This window comes from Eptesicus fuscus, chromosome 1 (assembly GCF_027574615.1).
Source record: "Eptesicus fuscus isolate TK198812 chromosome 1, DD_ASM_mEF_20220401, whole genome shotgun sequence".
Classification (NCBI taxonomy): Eukaryota; Metazoa; Chordata; class Mammalia; order Chiroptera; family Vespertilionidae; genus Eptesicus; species Eptesicus fuscus.
The window spans coordinates 10,270,708-10,289,697 of record NC_072473.1 but is presented as its reverse complement, the minus strand read 5'-3'; the positions used below and the strand labels follow the sequence as shown (position 1 = coordinate 10,289,697).

The window sequence follows — 18,990 nt, the reverse complement described above, 5'->3', positions numbered from 1 at the left end:
AACCATTAATCTGCAAATGTGAAGTGTAGCTGTACCTCTAAATATACCTTACTTAGGGGTCAGAGCACTTTTGCCAAATAGGTCTAGGTAGAGCTTGTTTGGGACCCTCCTACCAAAGAGGGCGATTAGAAAGCAACATACAGTAATGTACAGCATGGTGAGTGTTCTAACGCCACTTCTTCCAAATAGACTCGCCCAGGCCAAAAACTGACTTCTGCGCATGGGCAACGAAGTTTCAATCGCACTGTACGTGCACGCCCGCACGTGGTATTTTGTGGAAGAGCTACACTCAAGGGGCCAAAGAGCCGCATGTGGCTCGCGAGCCGCGGTTTGCCGACCACTGCTCTAGTGTATATTTCCAAGTTGTTAAGAGAGTACGTTTTATTTATTTATTTATTTCTTAATATATTTTTATTGATTTCAGAGAGGAAGGGAGAGAGAGAAACATCAATGATGAGAGAAAATCATTGATTGGCTGCTCGTCTTCTATTGGGGATTGAACCAGCAACCCAGGCATGTGCCCTTGGCCAGAATCAAACCAGGGACACTTCAGTCCGCAGGCTGATGCTTTATCCACTGAGCCAAACCAGCTAGGGCAACAGACTACATTTTAAAAGTTCTTACCACACACACACAAAATTGTAACTAAGTGAGTTGGTGTGGATAAGTTAACTAACTTTATGGTGGTAATCATTTCACAATAAATACATAAATAAAATTATTATATTGTACATGTAAACTTATACAATATTATATATCACTTATATTTCAATAAAGCTGGGAAAATATTTAAATGAAATCAACCTACAGCAGCAATCTATAAATTTCTTTTTCTGCTATATACAATAATTAAATCAATATGATTCTAGCACTCTATAATTGAGATATGTATAAGAGAATAGATGGCTCAGAAATTGCCCTATTACACATTCTTTAAATAAATATATTATGAAGGAAGTACTACAAATCATGGTGAAAAGATAAATTATGAATGTCTAAGAAAAGTGGTTAACTAATTTGAAATTTTCTTTGTAGTTGTATTTTTTAATTGTTAATCACTAGGCATCAAAATGTCCTTTTTTAGTTTAAAATGAAAACATTCAAAATTTACAAAGTGTTAAATTTTTTAAAAGTCAAGCCATTAAAAAATCTAAAAATACAGGCATAGTAATCACATTTTAAATATTTCAGGGCCTTCTAAGTTTAAAAGCAGAAGGATTCCCAAAGAAAAATATATTTAGATTTAGAAAGAAATATTTTAATTAATTAATGTATGAAAATTTTCTAAATCTGACAAAAAATATAAACTTAGATATCAAGAAGCTCAGTAAAATCCATGCACGATAAGTAAAAATTAAACCTTATCAAGGCACATTATGGTTAAAATGCTATTTTCTAATGTTACTTAGGTTAGGCTTTTTTCTTCCCTACCTCCTTCAGGTGAGGTATGATATGTTATCATTTGTAATATAGTCATGTTCATTTGTCACAGTGTGTATTCCATTTTGGAAACATATACACACATATAGTACACTTTCTGTTTTTAATTATATTTTTAGGTATGTGAAACATTATCATAGTTTTAAGAGTCAGAACTACAAAAATGTATACTCAGAGACATGTCACTCTCCCCTCATCCCTCTACCAAATCCGCATTCTACCATTCCTTCTTTCCAGCTCCCACCCATCTCCCCAATCACCTGTAGGTAAAAAATGTCATTAGTTTCTTGTTTATCCTGTAGGTTTATTCTGTATTTATTTTTGCACAAATGAGTGTGTATGTGTATCTGTCTGTCTGTGTATGCGTGTGCATACAGGGTGTCCCCCAAAATGTGTACTATTCAAAGTGTGTGTATACATTTTGGGGGAATATCCCTGCATATACACTGAGTGGGCAGATTATGATGATCTCTGAACGCATAATAATCTGGCCACTCAGTGTATATCCTATATAATAAAAGGCTAGTATGCAAATTGTCCCCTCAACCAGGAGTTCAACCAGCAGGCAGGCCGGCCAACCGCCCATGTCCCCTCCCCCTGGCCAGGCTGGCCGGACCCCACCCATGCATGAATTCATGCACCAGGTCTCTAGTGTGTGTGTGTGTGTGTGTGTGTGCTGTGTGTGTGTGTGTGTATACACATATATATGTGTGTGTGTGTATGTGTGTGTGTGTGTGTGTACACACACACACTGAGTGGCCAGATTATTATGCATTCAGAGATCATAATAATCTGGCCACTCAGTGTATATACATATGTAAAGATTTCTTAAACAAGATAGAGAAACCACTAATCATAAAAAAAATAATTGTACTACAATTAAATAAAAAATGTCTGTTCATCAAAAAACACTTTTTAAAGACTGGGATGGGGGAATAAAAGACAAAGACTAGGAGAAGATATTTTCAATACATTCACCTAACAAAGATCAATATTCTTATAATTAGAATGCTTAGAAAATTCACAACAATTTCTAAAGAAAGGACAGATGGGCAAAAAACTGGATCAGGCACTTCACTGAGCAGGATGTGCATGTGACTGATAAACATACAAAAAAGGTGATCAATTTCACTGCTCACCAGGGAAATGCACATTAAAGTGGAAATGTGATACAACTACATACCCACCAAATGGTTAAAATGAAAAGGAGACACAATTACAAGTGTTGGTGAGGACATGGAACAACTGGGACTCTCATACACTGGTGGCAGTATCACTTGGTACAACTTTGTAAAACTGTCAGTATCTAATGAAGCTGAACATATGCATGCCCTATAATCCAACTCTTCTACTCCTGGGTTGTGGTATATCTTTATAGTAATGATCCCCATTGAAACATGCCTCCTTGTACCCATATCCCTTTACAATATAATGCTGCTGCTGCTCCCTGCAAGAGATGGAGCGTTCCTAACCCCTTTGACTCTGCAGCTGGCCTTGTGATGTGCTTTGACAAACAGAAGATGGCAGAACTGATTTTGTGTGTGTTCCAGAGCTTAGACCTTAAATGGCCTTGCAGTTTATGCCTTGGATCCCTTGGAATCCAGCTGCCATGTAAAGGAATTCAGAATATCCTGTTGGACAGAAAGGCTGCATGAAGAGAATTAAGTTGTCCAAGTTCATAGCTAACACCAAAAAGTCCCAGGCATGTAAGTAAAACCATTTGGACCTCCCTGCGCCACCCAGATGGGTTGAGTGAGCCCAACTGATACCATCTGAAACAAAGATAAGTCATCCCCACTGAGCCCTGTTCAAATGCCTGACCCACAGAATCATAAGCAAAACAATGGCTGTTGTTTTAAAGCCACTAAATTTGGGGGTGGTTTGTTATGTAGCAATATATAACTGAAAATGAGTACTTAACAAAAGAATGCTTATGTTTACCAAAATGGACATGTACAAGAATATGCATAGCAGTAAGTAACATTTAAATTACCAAAACTGAAAACAACTCAAAAGTCTATAAACAGAAGAATGAATAAATTTTTGGCATATTAATAAATATGGAATATTATTCAGCAATAAGAATGACCAAACTGCATCAACATAGATGACTCTCACAAATACTATAAGTTGTGTAAAAGAAGCCAGACTCAAAGTTCTATGCTTCCATTTATTTGGAGAAGTTCAAAAACAAGCAAAATTAATCTGGGGTGAAGAAGTGAGAAAAATAGTGATGGGGGGTTGGGTAATGATTGGAGAGGGACAGGGGGGATTCTGTAGTTCTAATAATGTTTTATTTCTTGTTCTGGGTTTGTTTACTTTTAGAAAATCCATTGTCATATACTTATGATTTGTGTACTTTTCTGTAATGTAAAGTTTACACAAGAAAATTAAGCCATGTCCCCTTCTTTGATAAAATTTTAAGTATATTTTTAAATCACCAGCAGAATTTTTTAAATGTAGATTTTTTTAAAATCAGAGACTGAGTAAATATACCTAAGCTAAAACCCAGCCATCTGTGGCTGTGAATCTCCATAAGCGATTCTGATGCATAGGCCAAAAAGAGATATTAGGTCATTAGCAGAAAGAATGCTACTTCATTTCATCATTATTATATTTCCTCTCAAAAATATTTTTGACAAAGAACATGAAATAACTCTCGTTCTTTTAGATAATTGCAATTATCTAAAAGAAAGAAAATGCCAAAATACTTACTTCCACCCACTCCCCACTCCTCAGGTTTGGCTATTCCACCATTCAAAAAGCTTCCATAGATCATTAAACACTTTAATTAGTTTCATACATATGTACTTAGCTCAAAGCATGGCATTAAACCACCATTCTTTTGCCACTTCAACAGGTGTTCACTAGATTATTTAAAATATGTTCTTAGATGCCATAAACAGTTTAAATTAGAATTAAAAAATGGTTGCCCAAAATTGAAGAAAAAAGTTTTAAAGTCTAGCATCTACCTTGCAAATAGCAGGCAGATGTTAATTTGAAGGAGAAATACATGCCTTGTGAAAAACTATTATTTTAAAATCATTTTAAACCATACCTATGTTGTCTGTCTCTCGACATCTATGTAGAAGACAGAGACATGATGGAGCCAACTGTATTTAAGCCACCATTTCCCCAAGATCTGTTTCATGAAATACTCAAGATATTTTTATCGTTCAGCACAAAAGTTTCATGGAAAGCCTGGCTGGTGTAGCTCATTGGTTGAGCATTGACCTATGAACCAGAACCTATTGAACCTATTGACCTATGTAGCTCATTGGTTGAGCATTGACCTATGAACACAGTCGGATTCCTGGTCAGGGCACATGCGCAGGTTGCGGGCTTAATATCCAGTGTTGGGCAATTGATCAATGATTCTCTCTCATCTTTGATGTTTCTATCTCTCTCTCCCTTCCTCTCTGAAATCAACACAAGTATTTTTTAAAGTTCCACGGATAAAAAATAAGATCCTCCTTACTAAACTACTACTGTACATCAATAAATCATGGTTCAGAGAAGGTATTAAACAAATTAACACTGAATGAAACTTAATTCAGTTTTTTGAAAGTAAAAGGATTAAATGGTCAATTTAGTTGATACCCATCATAGAGGAAAAAAGCCAGGTGAACTGATTTCACAGTTGTTTGGTGTGTCACATAGACAAGACAGGTGGGCATCCTTTTTTTAGAATGATAAACATCCCCGAACTTAATAAGGAAAAAAATTTTTTCTTATTTTAAAACAAATGACAAGAAAGCATTTACAGTACAAACGCTCAAAATAAAAATGCCCTAAAACAGATGCCAATATTCATAGGAACTTAATACATAATAAAGGTATTACCACACATCAACAGAGAGAAAAATGGCCACAAATAAAAAGGGTTATCGCCCTAGCTGGTTTGGCTCAGTGGATAGAGTGCCAGCCTGCGGGCATCTTTTAAATTATTTAGTGTTCTCCTATCTTCAGAGTTTACATTCCTTGGTGAAGACAATTCAATATTTAATGAGTGCTTTTCAAAAGACTAAAGTTTTACTTACTTGGATCTTTCTCCTGTATATGTACGTAGTTTTCCAACATGAAGGAAAAGAAATTGGATAACTGGATAAAATAAAAACACATTAATCAATTAATGAACCCAAAATAGCTACTGTAATAAATGCTATTGGTGTTTCATGTAAGTCCCCTTTAATCTTCGAGGGCTGTGGTCGGCAAACGGTGGCTCGCGAGCCACATGAGGCTCTTTGGCCCCTTGAGTGTGGCTCTTCCACAAAATACCATGGCCTGGGCGAGTCTATTCTGAAGAAGTGGCGTTAGAAGAAGTTTAAGTTTAAAAAATTTGGCTCTCAAAAGAAATTTCAATCGTTGTACTGTTGATATTTGGCTCTGTTGACTAATGAGTTTGCCGACCACTGTTCTAGGGCACTCATCTCCCAGCTGCACTAGGTCCCACCTCTACTTGCCCCCCTCCTCCCAAGGACTGCCCTTGCAGATGAGAGGTACCTTCCCCAGAGTTGCACAGGATTTCATATATCCGTCCTCCTGGGAGGCTGCCCATAGAAAATGACTAACTGAAGCAAGGGTATTACAGCCCAGACCTCCAGTTCCCTTGCCACTGGGTGGGATAAACCATGATGCACTTCAAAACTCCCAATGGGATCAAGCTGAGGTCAAGCTTCTCCAGAAACCATAGTTTTGCCTAGTTTCTTCCCCTGTCCAATCTTGCTTTCCTCACTTCCATATAGGTTTTTCCTGAGAACACTTTTAGGAAATCACTTGTACCAGAATCTCTGATTCAGATTCTGATTTTAGGAAACTAACCTAATTCAGCTACTAAATTTTGTTCATTATAATCTCTTATTTTTCTTTTGGTAGTGAGATGAAGAGTTAAGGGATACTTTAAATGTCAAATATATTTGAGAAATTAAATAAGGAAGGAGAGAGTGAGGGAAAGATGGAAATCCACCAGCATTCCAACCATCACATAGATGATGCCTCTATGCCTACCGATTATCTGCAAAAACCTGCATTTATACAGCACAAATAACTTCTCCAAGCCCTGTCTCCCATAAAGAGTGACCACTAAGGAACCTTATCAACCTGGGAATAGGTCTGGGAGTTCAGGGAAGGCTTTCCATACAAATATCAAAACGTGTAAGATTAACACTATTGATGGGTTTATCAAGAGTTAATAGAAACCACAATGAAATACCACTGCACCCACACTAGGATGTCTATAATAAAGAAGACAAATAATAACAAGTGTCAAAGACGTGGTGAAATTGGACCCCTCATACACTGCTGGAGGGATGTAAATGGTGCAGCTACTTGGGAAAACAATTTAGCAATTACTCAAAAAGTTAAACACAGAGTTACCAGATGACCCAATAATTCCACTTCTAGGTATACACCCAAGAGAATATTTTCCCATAAAATCTTGCACACAAATATCCATAGCAGCATCCTATATAACAAAGAGGTAATATGCAAATTAACCGTCACACCCTCGCACAAGATGGCCACCTCCATGTGGTCACAAGATGGCTGCCACAAGATGGCCGGTAGGGGAGGGCAGTTGGGGGTGATCAGGCCAGCAGGGGAGGGCAGTTAGGGACGACCTGGCCTGCAGGGGAGGGAGAGCAGTTGGGGGCAACTGGGCCAGCAGGCGAGGGCAGTTGGGGGCAATTGGGCCAGCAGGGGAGCAGTTAAGCGTCAATCAGGCTGGCAGGGGAGTGGTTAGGGGGTGATCAGGCAGGCAGGCAGGCAAACGGTTGGGAGCCAGCAGTCCCTGATTGTGAGAGAGATGTCCGACTGCTGGCTCCCAGATTGGAGAGGGTGTAGGCTGAGCTGAGGGATAGTCTAGTTATTTATAATAATCAAAAAGTGGAAACAACTCAAATGATCTATCCACTGAGAAATGAATAAACAAAATGTGTGAAATCCATACAATGGAATCCTAACTAATAAAAGAGCAATATGCAAATTGACCATACCTCCACTATGCCCATAAGCCATGCCCACCAGCCAATCAGGAGTGAGTATGCAAATTAACCCAATCAAGATGGCTACAGCCACAGAGTGAGCAGGAGGCTTGGGTTTCCCTGGCAATGGAGGAAGCCAAGCTTTCCGCCCGCCCTGGCCTGCCCTGGCCTCTGCTCAAAGCTACAAAGTTTCAATTATAGAAGATAAATAAATCCCAACAAAAATGGCTATGGCCACGGAGCGAACAGGAGGCTTGGATTTCCCCGGCGATGGAGGAAGCCAAGCTCCCACAGCCCTGGCCTGCACTCAAGGCTACAAAGTTTCAATTATAGAAGATAAATAAATTCCAGATACCAGGGCCTCTGCTTGGGTCGCCAGGGGTCGTGGCTGGCCTGCAAACCACCACAGGCCCTTCGCCCAGGCCACCCCACACCCCAAGGGAACCCCCAACCTGATCCAGGACACCCTTCAGGGCAAACCCGCTGGCTCCCACCCATGCACCAGGCCTCTATCCTATTTAATCCTATCTAATAAAAGAGTAATATGCAAATTTACTGTCACTCCAACACACAAGATAGCTGCCCCTATGTGGTCAAAGATCCTGCCCCCATGTGGACACAAAATGGCCAGCAGGGGAGGGCAGTTGGGGGTGACCAGGCCTGCAGGGAAGGGCATTTGGGGGAACCCAGGCCTGCAGGGGAGGGCAGTTGGGGTGACCAGGCCTGCAGGGAAGGGCATTTGGGGGAACCCAGGCCTGCAGGGGAGGGCAGTTGGGGGTGACCAGGCCTGCAGGGGAAGGCTGTTGCAGGGGACCAGGCCTGCAGGGGAGGGCAGTTAGGGGCAATCAGGCTGGCAGGGGAGCAGTTAGGCATCAATCAGGCTGGCAGAGAGTGGTTAGGGGGTGATTAAGCTGGCAGGCAGAAGTGGTTAGGGGCAATCAGGAAGGCAGGCAGGTGAGCAGTTGGGAGCCAGCAGCAGTCCTGGATTGTGCCTACCAGGATCGGGTCTAAACAGGCAGTTGGACATCCCTCTAGTGGTCCCAGATTGGAGAGGGTTCAGGCTGGGTTGAGGGACACACACCCCATGCACAAATTTCGTGCACTGGGCCTCTAGTATTATCCATAAAAAGGAATGAAGTACTGATATACACTACAACATGAATAAACATTGAAGATATTATGCTAAGTGAAAGAAGTCAAGACACAAAAGGATCACATTTTCTGTGATTCCATTTATATGAAATGGTGAGAAAAGGCAAATTCATAAAGACAGAAAACAGATTAGTGGTTTCCAGGAGCTGGGAAGAAGGGGAAATGGGGAGTGACTGCTAATGACTATAGATATTTTTGGGGGGTGGTGGTGATAAAAATGCTCTAAAATTTATTGTGGTGATGGTTACAACTTTGGGTATATACCAAAGGCCATTAAATTTTACACTTTAACTGAACTGTATATCAATAAATCTGTTATAAAAAGAGTCAATATTAAAGAATGTACTAAAACTAGAATGTGTGCATATAAAGCATACCAATTTTAGAGCTCACTCTACCTTTATACTCATCACTACATTCCACAGTGCTTAAAAGAACAGTTCACACTGTGAGCTTCTAATCAAGGCAAAGGGAAAATCTGATTGAATCACAGTATATCATTTTTATAACTGCCAAGAATAAATCCAGCAATGTCTTTGATACTTTTTAAATTTTTCTTAATTATTTTTAAAGATAATGTGATAAATTTACATATAAATATGATTGTTGAAAACTACAAATAATACAGAATGAAAATGAGAATTCCTCTCCCATCCAATCCCACTCCTGTTCCCAGAAATAACCACTGGAAATACTTTACTGTATAGCTTTTTCCAGACTTCTGCTGTATGTTTTTCTTTCATATATATGGGATAAAACTCTACATTCTTTCTACCAGTTGTTTGTTTTTCATTAACAATTACATTGGAGATCTTTCTAAGATATTTTTATTACTAAAAAGTACTTTTTTCCATCAATAAGCATTAAAGTTTAATATATATATATATATATATATATATATATATATATATTGCAAGTTTTAAAAAAGCCTTCCTCACCCATCTATATTTTCTTCTAGAACTTTCATAATTTCGTTCCCAGGAAATTCTTCCAGTTTTTAACACCATAAAGTATTGTTGTTGTTGTTTTTCTTCATAAAATAACAATTTTCTACTGGGACACGTCCCCAAAATCGAATAAGACCATTTTTATTAGTCAACTAGATATTGGCAGCCCTCTTAAAAATGTGAACTTCAGAACTGAAAAATACCATCCTCATCCCAAATCATACTCCCTCTCTCAACAGCTAGTTCCAAGACAATGTCACTATATCTTCTATTAAAACCTTTCACTAAGGTTTCTCAGCTTAAAATTATCCCAACCAGTCATTCTTTCAATAACAAGGGTAAAAATAAGCAGTTTACCAAAATAAGAGACAAGCTTACAAAACAGACCTGTAATTGGCCTTGTTCATCGGCATATTCAATGGACTGGAAGATGGTGAGAGCATAACGTTGTCTGGTCTTCAACCGAGCTCTGTAACCTCGGTACCAATTTTGGATGATCAATGCAGCTCTTATTGCTGCAGACACACAGGACACAAAAGTCAGAGAAAAACAGTTACTATGTAGCTATGATGGGGGTAAGAAGGTGCTTCAGGGGGAAAAATAGTCAGTTCACCTGGATTCCTCGGTTCTACACACATAAAACTACAATCAATGAGATTTACCCTCATGTTTTTGTAAAATGTCCTTGTCTCAAATATTCATAGAAGAATAATGGCATGAATATTGAGTAAAATTTTTGGAGCAAGACTACCTGAATTTGAATCCCAGCTCGGCTAATTACTGTCTATGTGACTTTGGGTAAGTTATTAAAACTCTCAAAGCCTCAGTTCCCTTATCTGTAAAATGGGGATAATAGCACTTACCTATGGCAATACTTAAGCATATAAAGTCTATGTATGCCCTATGAAGTAGCAGTTCCGTTCTTCACTATATACCCCAAAGCAACTGTCACATAGTCCACTAAGGAGACATATGGCAATACAATGCTTCTTTGTGGCAATAGGAAATTTGACACCAACACAGCCTGGCTGTCTATTGCCAGGACAGAGAATGTGTAACTGTGGTGGATGCACCTATAGAGTCTATGGCACAAGTGGAAGCAATAGATTCAATAAACCCATAGTAACATGAATGGGTCTTAAAAAATTGTGCTTCAGTTAGAACAGTTATTAAAAAGTTAAAGACAGAATGAAATATAACATGATACCACTTTATATAAATCTAAAATACATATACACAAAACCACAATATACATTTCATAAGAGTATATACAAAGGAAAAGATACACACTAAACATAATAATTAGTTATTTATGGAGAGGGTGACCATCAGGTACATGGGCAAAAGGGAATAAACAAATTAATTAACATAAGAAAGGGTCTTGCAGAAACCAATGATAACAATGCACAATGAATTAAGAAGTATGATTCACTCCACCTTCTACACCTGATATTCAATTGACAAGCGATGGATGAAAATGAACACACCTCCCTCTGCACAGAGTTACTGTAAGGACAAAATTAGATACTACAGTAAACAGTTTAGCTAAATGACTACTGTAAAGCACATGCTAAATAAATGTCAACTATAGCGGTAAGTACTCTCTTGTTTGTGGATTATTCAGACTCACTGACTCTCTTCTGGTAGCCTTTGAACTATCCTGTACCTTCATAGAAAGAGATCAGGTGAAAGATGAGATTAAAACATAGTCTCTTATGCCTTCCTCGAGTTTTAGAGTTAAAAGGAATCAACATCCGCTGGCTCCTTTTATTCCTGCTGTAATTTTCCCTAGTTAGCACATAAAAATCAAGAGTTGACTAAAACGAGCACATTTGAGTTTTGAAAGCAGAAATCCAGCCTCCAGTCCCAGTATGTTTAGTTTAGTACTGCTGTGGTACACCGAGTAGACACTAATCATCTGAGGGTGTTTATTTATGAGCTCCCTCAAGGCTCTTGGGTTTCAGAGACTCTCATTTCATTACTCAGCTTTCAGAAAACCCCAGGAAATAGACATAAGGTCAAATATCAAAATCTTTATAGGGAAAAATCACAGGGAGAAGAAATCAAGTAACTTGTTCAATGTTGCAAAGCAAATCGTTGGTAGTGCCATGGCTGAAATCTCATGTTCTTACCATATCCTTCTGGACAGTAACCTGAAAGGTCTGTTCTGTGGAACAGTGACTGTCATGACCAACCAATCCTCACCCCAGTGGTTTTCTATTCACCAAGCACAATGTTCTGGTGCTACTTGCTGAGGGTCAGGCAATAGATTCATTCATTCCTGCAGTCCTCGCCACACTGTGAAGCTGAGAGAGACTAACTTACTTAAGGTCATTTAGCCAATAAATGGAAATGGACAGCAGGAATTGAATCAACATCTCACTGACCTCATAGCCCAAGCTCTTAACCCTTTGCACTCGCTTGCTTTTTTCTCGATTCCTTTATTCTAATGCTAACCGTGTCGAGTCACACTCGACATCCGAGTGCAAAAGGTTAACCTGCATAAATCTATTGACCTTTCTCTGTGTCTCAGTTTCTTCATCTGCACAATTATGAAGTGAAATAAATGATCTCTTTCTATTTAGTATTAAAAACATCAACCTATATATATAAAAGCCTAAGCGACCGTTAGGACCTAAAAACCAGAACAACCAGGATGACCAGTTGACCAGTCGCTATGATGCACACTGACCACGAGGGGGCAGACACTCAACACAGGAGGTGCCCCCCTAGTAGTCAGTGTGCTTCCACAGCCAACCTCACACAGCCCCTCCCCCTCCCAGCCAGCCAGCCTCCCACGGCCCCTCTCCCCGCCCTGCCAGCCCCTCCCATAGGCCCTGATGGGGGGGGGGGGCAGCTAGCCAACCTCCCACGGCCCCGCGCCCTGGTTGGCCAACCTCCCATGGCCCCTCCTCCCGTCTGGTCACCACCCCCCCATCAGCCTTGATTGGGAGTCTGGCCGGCCAACCTCCCAGGATTCCTCTCCCCAGCTGGCTGGCCCCCCAATAGGCCTCGATCACCAGCCAGGCCAAGGGACCCCCACCCATGCACAAATTTGTGCACTGGGCCTCTAGTAATAAATAATCAAGCTTATTATTTCTACAACTGATAACTGAACAAAATAGCTACCATATGTTAAAGTCTACTATAAGACATTAGTCCCAAGTATTATCATCTCCATGTTATACATACAGAAACTTCAGGTTTAGAGAGGCAAGGATCTTGCTCAAGTCATTCACCTAGTATGAATTCAGGTCTTCGAAGTCCTGGGCTCTCTCCACAATATATAGCCAGCTACTTCATTTCCTAATCTATTTGTACCTTTCCTTCCTTGAATAATAGCCACCATTTATTGATGGCCTACTATGTGCCTAGCACTAAGCCAGACACATTACATATACTACTACTTCTACTCCTCCCCCACAAGGAGAAAGAGGTCATCTAAGTCTGCTCTCCCATTTCTGCCTTGCTGGGACCACAGTCCACTCACCCAGGGGAGGAGTTGTTATTTTGTTTGGTAAGCACACAGTACATTCATGGGCGATCTTTTACTAGTGGATGTGGGTAATGGCCTTGGAAGATGCAGTCATGCTCAGTTCCCTGTCTCTTGCACTTCCTCTTCTACTCCAAAGTCAATAAGCTGAGCTACCCTGACCCCATTGGGAATCCACCATCTCTCTTTGGGCTTGCATTCCTGTACCTGAGCCCCTACACTTGAGCATGAAGGCCACTTACTAAGCTATCACCTCTCACCCCATGCTTCTCTACTTTAGTCAGCTTGCTAGTGCTGGAAGCTGGGACTCTGCAGGCCACATTTCCACTTTGCCCCATGTTTGGCTCTGTAAATAGGGCCTGTTGAGGCTAGAAGAGGGACAGGGGACACACTTCTTCCTGTTCCTGTTAGTATAGCCTAGCAAGTGCTCTTCGCCCCCACAGATTCTCCTTGTTGCAGCCATTGGATCCAATTTGTAGTTTACCCAGCACTTGTAAAGCCAGCCTCATGGCAGCCTCTCAGAGACACGGGCACCAGTTGAGCAGCCCCCCTTCTCAAAGGTCTGAGTTTTAGTTCTGCAGGACCCCTCGTCCAAGTTTCTAAATTTTAATAATTCCAATCTTTCCCCTTTGTTCTCTCAGCCCTAGAGGTGGTAACATTCCTGCAGTTGCTACCTACACATACATTCAAGTTCTTTTTCTTTTTCTTTATATTTATCTATTGTCTAAAATTTTACATATGTCTCCTTCTCCCCACCCCCGCTTACCCCCCCCCATTCAAGTTCTTTTTTAGGGACTCTTTCAGTTACCTAGTAACAACTTGATTACTAGCTGACAGTTGCTTACATTCAGTTCTCTCTATTCAAACTACTCTTGGTTTCTGCGTCCTGACTAAACCCCACCTGATGAGCTAGTCCCATGGCAATGGGAAAAGTAGGTCCAGCTCAGGCCCTTACTAGAGTCCCACATTGGGATTTTGAATACTTGGGCAGTGGCTGATAAAATGGACTTTGATCCTGAGCATGAATGCCAGTTACTAAGGTACTGCTGCATCTTGGGCATAGAATTCTCCCAGTACCCTCTTGAGAAGAAGGAAGGAGAGGCAGAGCAGGAATGGAATAGCAACATCAGACTTCTAAAACTTCACCACTGCAGGGCACTCTAGCCAGCTCAGGACTCTCCTCTGGAGCAGAAACCTCCAAAATGGCAAAGGGTAGAGCCCAGATATACACCCCACTCCAGGGGTGGGGCACTGACTCCATAACTCCCAACCCTGCCCATAGAAGAAAATATTTGTGTTGTCCAGTTCCAAACTCACTAGACAGCTTAGATCTGCTTCTGGTCCTGCTGCTTCATGGTGTGACAGGGCTTCCCCATCACATTAACTCCATGCAGAAAAAGACAAAAATAAAAGCTATAATAAATAGCCTTATATGTCACAAAGGTCGTCTAGAAGGAAGCAGCAGTATAGGTTTAATAAGTCACCTGGCCAATTTTTTGTGTATGGCACAAGTGGTTTCTCTATTGCCAAACTGTGTGTGTGTGTGTGTGTGTGTGTGTGTGTGTTGCTGTTATTTTTTTAATGGATTATTTCCTTTGGTGGTGATCATTATCATGGTATTTTGCAAGAAGCTAGATATCCATGTAGGAAGTCAATGAGCAAAATGAATGATACATTCAGAGCATTTGCCTTGTGGTGATAGACACTGCTTAGTGCTTTATATGGATGATTTGATTTGATTAGTCCACTCAACAATCCTATGAAGTTATCTTCATTTTACAGATAAGGAAACTAAGGTTCAGAAATAACCTGTTTGGGGTCACATCACTCATCAGTGGAAGAATGCAGAGTCAAATCCAGATTTATGTAATACCAGAACCTGGTCTCATAACCATTTTACAATACAGCTCAGCATGGTGTTTGGAATCAGCCATAAAAAATGGGACAGCATGTAGAATAATTAATATCTCCCTCCTACACTTCCCCACCACATTTCCTATACTCTTTGGCTGATCTCTTGTTCTCCATAGCACTTTTTACCACCTGACACTCCTTATAGACATATGTTTATGTTTATTGTCTATCATCCCCTATTAGCTAAGCTACATGAGAATAGGGACTTTATTTTGTTCACTGCTATATCCCCAGCACCTGGGGAAAGGCCATTCTAGGGCTGTTATAATAATACACTAGAGGCCCAGTGCACAAATTTGTGCACATTGAAAGGAACTGTGGGCTGCGAGGCTTTGGTGGGCTCATCCTCCATGCCCCACCCGACCCCTCCCACCATGGCCCTGGTCCAGGAGCCCCCCTCCTGCCACCACCGCTCCCATGCACTGACAGCAATGGCCCTACTTGCACCCACTGATGGCGTGGAGTGATTGGGGCCAGCACCAGCAGCAGGTGTGAGTGGTGGCTGCTGCCCCGATTGCCCCACAGGAGCAGGGTAGGTGGAGAAGCCCTCAGGGGCGATCAGGGCCAGCAGCCGCCATTTGCACCTGCTGATGACGCTGAGTGATCGGGACTGGTGCTGGGTGCTGGCAGCGGGTGTGAGCGGCAGCTCCAGTGCCAGCAGCGGGTGTGAGTGGGGATGGCGCTGGCAGCAGGTGCAAGCACCGGGTAGGACAGCAGCGCGCAGGAGCAAAGAATTTTCAGTAACCACCAGAGGCTCACCCTGAGGACAGCGACTGGCGCCTCGCCTTGCTGGCACCCCTGCTCACCTGCTCCACCATCCCTCCGCAGCCAACGCCTGCCATGTTCCGTGCACACCCCCGGTGGTCAGTGCATGTCATAGCGACCAGTTGTTCGGTTGTTCCACCGTTTAGTCTATTTGCATATTAGGGTTTTATATATATAGATAAGAGTATACTAGTAATGTGTTAATATAGGTACTAGTAATATATTAATATAAAATGCTTAGTACATTGCTTGGCATATAGGAACCACTCAATAAATGCTAGAATTATTTTTTTTAAAGAGTAAGGCAGGATGGCAGCAGAGTAGGAGGATGCTGCATGGACATGCTCTAAGGAACAAGCTGGAATTACAACTGAAATATGGAAAGGCTTCCTGAGTAATCAATAGAAAACTCACAGGAGAGAACCCTGATACCCAAGGACCAAAGGTGGAGACCGCATAGAGACTGGTAGGAGGGGTGGAGGCGTGAAAGGGCTGGCTGGCACCCACAGACAGCAACTACAGTCCTGGAGAAATATCTCAGCTGTGGGCAGGGGGTGCCACTGAGAACTCTGGGATCTAATTCTGAATCTGGGCTCCCCAGCAGAGCACCAAACTGAGGAGGGTAGCCACATAACATCTAGCTGTGAAAAGAAGTGGGGTGATGTCTGCCAGGGAGTGGCAGCTGAAAGTTCAGGCACCTTCTTAAAGGGTCAACACACAAAAATTCCCTGTGGAGCCACCCCCCTTGTGCTTTGGCAGTGGGTGGGTGAAGTGAACTGGAGCTGTGACAGCAGAACCCAGGACTGGAGACTTGGGGCATAGAGCTCAGAAGGCCGACAACCCAAGTTTCCTGGGCTGAGTCATTCCCTCACACAGCAGAGGACATCTTTCCCACATAGACATCTGCCTTGCCTGGGGGGAAGACAGTTGGCACACCCTATTGGAAAACACCTTGCCCTAAGGCCACTTAAGAGATTAAAAGTAACAATTAGCCTCCAGGCAGAAGCAACCTCACCCACCATGTTGAAAAAACTCTTGCCATAACTGAGGATGATTGCCTGGAGGCTTCAAATCGGAATCCTATTAGTCTGTAGATAGAGGCAGTCTCTGGAAGCTTTGAGTCTTTGCCTGATCCAATTAGTCAGAAACAGCCTTTAACACATTCTGCACTAGAGATTGAGAGGTGTAGAGGATCTACCTAATACATAGTCACAAACCCAAACAGACAACCAAAATGAGGAAACAAAGAAACAACCCCCAAATGAAAGAACTAGCAAATTCTCCAGAAGAGATAAATGAAGCAGAGATAAGAAATATATCTGAAACAGAGTTCAGAGTAATGATGTTAAAAATGGTCAACAGAATTAAAAAAAGATATAGTAACTATGAAAAAATAACAGTTTGAGATAAAGAATGACATAACACAAATAAAGAACACATTAGAAGGAATACACAGCAGATTAGGGGAAACTAAGGATTGAATCAGGGAATTAGAAGATAGAGTTGAAAAATATCACTCATTTAGAGAACTCAAAAGAAAAAAACAATTAAAAACCAGGAGGACAGCTTAAGGGAGCTGTGGGACAATGTGAAATGTAACAATATTAGAATAGTAGGTGTGCCAGAAGAGGCAGAAAGGGAGAAAGGAATAGAGAAGGTGTTTGAAGAAATAATGGTAGAGGCCTAACCGGTTTGGCTCAGTGGATAAAGCTTCGGCCTGCAGACTGAAGGGTCCCAGGTTCGATTCTGGTCAAGGGCATGTATCTTGGTTGCGGGCACATCCCCAGTAGGGGGTGTGCAGGAGGCAGCTGATCGATGTTTCTCTCTCATCAATGTTTCTAACTATCCCTCTCCCTTCCTCTCTGTAAAAAAAAAAAAAAAAAAATCAATAAAATATATTTAAAAAAAGAAAAATGAAATAATGGTAGAAAACTTCCCTAATCTGGTAAAGGAAAAAATCACACAAGTTCAGGAGGCACAGAGAACCCCAACCAAGAAGAACCCAAACAGACCCATGCCCAGACACATAATAATTAAAATGCTAAAAATTAAAGACAAAGAGAGAATCTTAAAGGCAGCAAGAGAAAACTGTTACCTACAAAGGAGTTCCCATAAAGCTGACACCTGATTTCTCATCAGAAACTATACAGGCCAGAAGGGAATGGCATGAAGTACTCAAGGTAATGGAAAGCGAGGATCCGAGACCAAGATTACTATATCCAGCAAGGCTATCATTCAAAATAGACAGTCAACTAAAGAGCTTCCCAAACAAACAAAAAAAGGCTAAAGGAGTTCATCACCACCAAGCCAGCATTACAAGAAATGCTAAAGGGATTGCTGTAAGGGATTGCTGAGAAGAAGAAACAGAGAGAGAAACCTAGCCATACAGAATTTAAAAAGCTGGAGTAGCAATACTCATATCCAACAAAATAGACTTTAAAAGCATCATGCTAAGGGAAATAAGTGAGTTGGAGAAAGATAAATATCATATGATCTCACTCATTTGTGGAATATAATGACCAACATAAACTGATGAACAAAAACAGAGCCAGAGGGGAAAAATATTCTAGAATATAATAGAAGTAACCCTGTTATTTGCAGATTTTTAATATTTCCTACAACTTTTGTGATATCATACTATGTTAGAACAGTTTTGGTAATATTATTATACTTAAAATCCTTTTATTCTTGAAATATTAATGCTTATTGCATGTAATATTATATGTAAGATCATTTTTCTTGAATAATTGGTGTTTATTGCATGTAACATTATTATATTTAAAATCGTTTTTCTTGAAAAAAAAAAAAAGCAGTAAGGCAGGCATAGAACAGACTGCAGAATCTCAGAGGGAAGGTGGGGGAGGGTGGATGAGTAGGAAGAGATCAACCAAAGAACTTGCATGCATAAATGCATAACCCATGGACACAGACAATAGGGTGGTGAAGGCCTGGGGGGAAGGGGGCTATAAAGGGTCAATGGAAGAAAAAAAAGGGACGTATATAATACTTTCAACAATAAAGATTTAATTTAAAAAAAAAAAAGAGTAAGGCAGGAATAAGAGACAATAATTCTATCTCCGGGCTAACAATTTCTAGTGCCTCCAAAGACTTCCTAATTAGATATATTTCATTAAAATTTTCACAAACTATTGTGAACAAAACAGGCTACCATCTTAGAACACAAAAATTAGGAGCAAGAAGAGCCAATCAGGACCCACAGGGCTCACTCCCTTAGAGAGCATAGTCTCAGCTAAAGAGTCACCTTCTCAGTGAGGCCTTTCCTGACCACCCTTTTTAT

General features: G+C 41.0%; 1 protein-coding gene across 1 annotated transcript in view; it reads right to left on the bottom strand.

Annotated features, from left to right (window-relative positions):
• PPEF1 (protein phosphatase with EF-hand domain 1) overlaps positions 1 to 18,990 on the bottom strand; it is an 84,723-nt gene that overhangs the window by 55,447 nt on the left and 10,286 nt on the right. Inside the window, exons 2-3 of the mRNA XM_028129684.2 lie at positions 9,908 to 10,035; positions 5,481 to 5,541 (exon numbers count right to left, since the gene is read on the bottom strand). Of these exons, the coding sequence (XP_027985485.1) occupies positions 5,481 to 5,541; positions 9,908 to 10,035 (189 nt within the window). The remainder of the gene's footprint in view (positions 1 to 5,480; positions 5,542 to 9,907; positions 10,036 to 18,990) is intronic.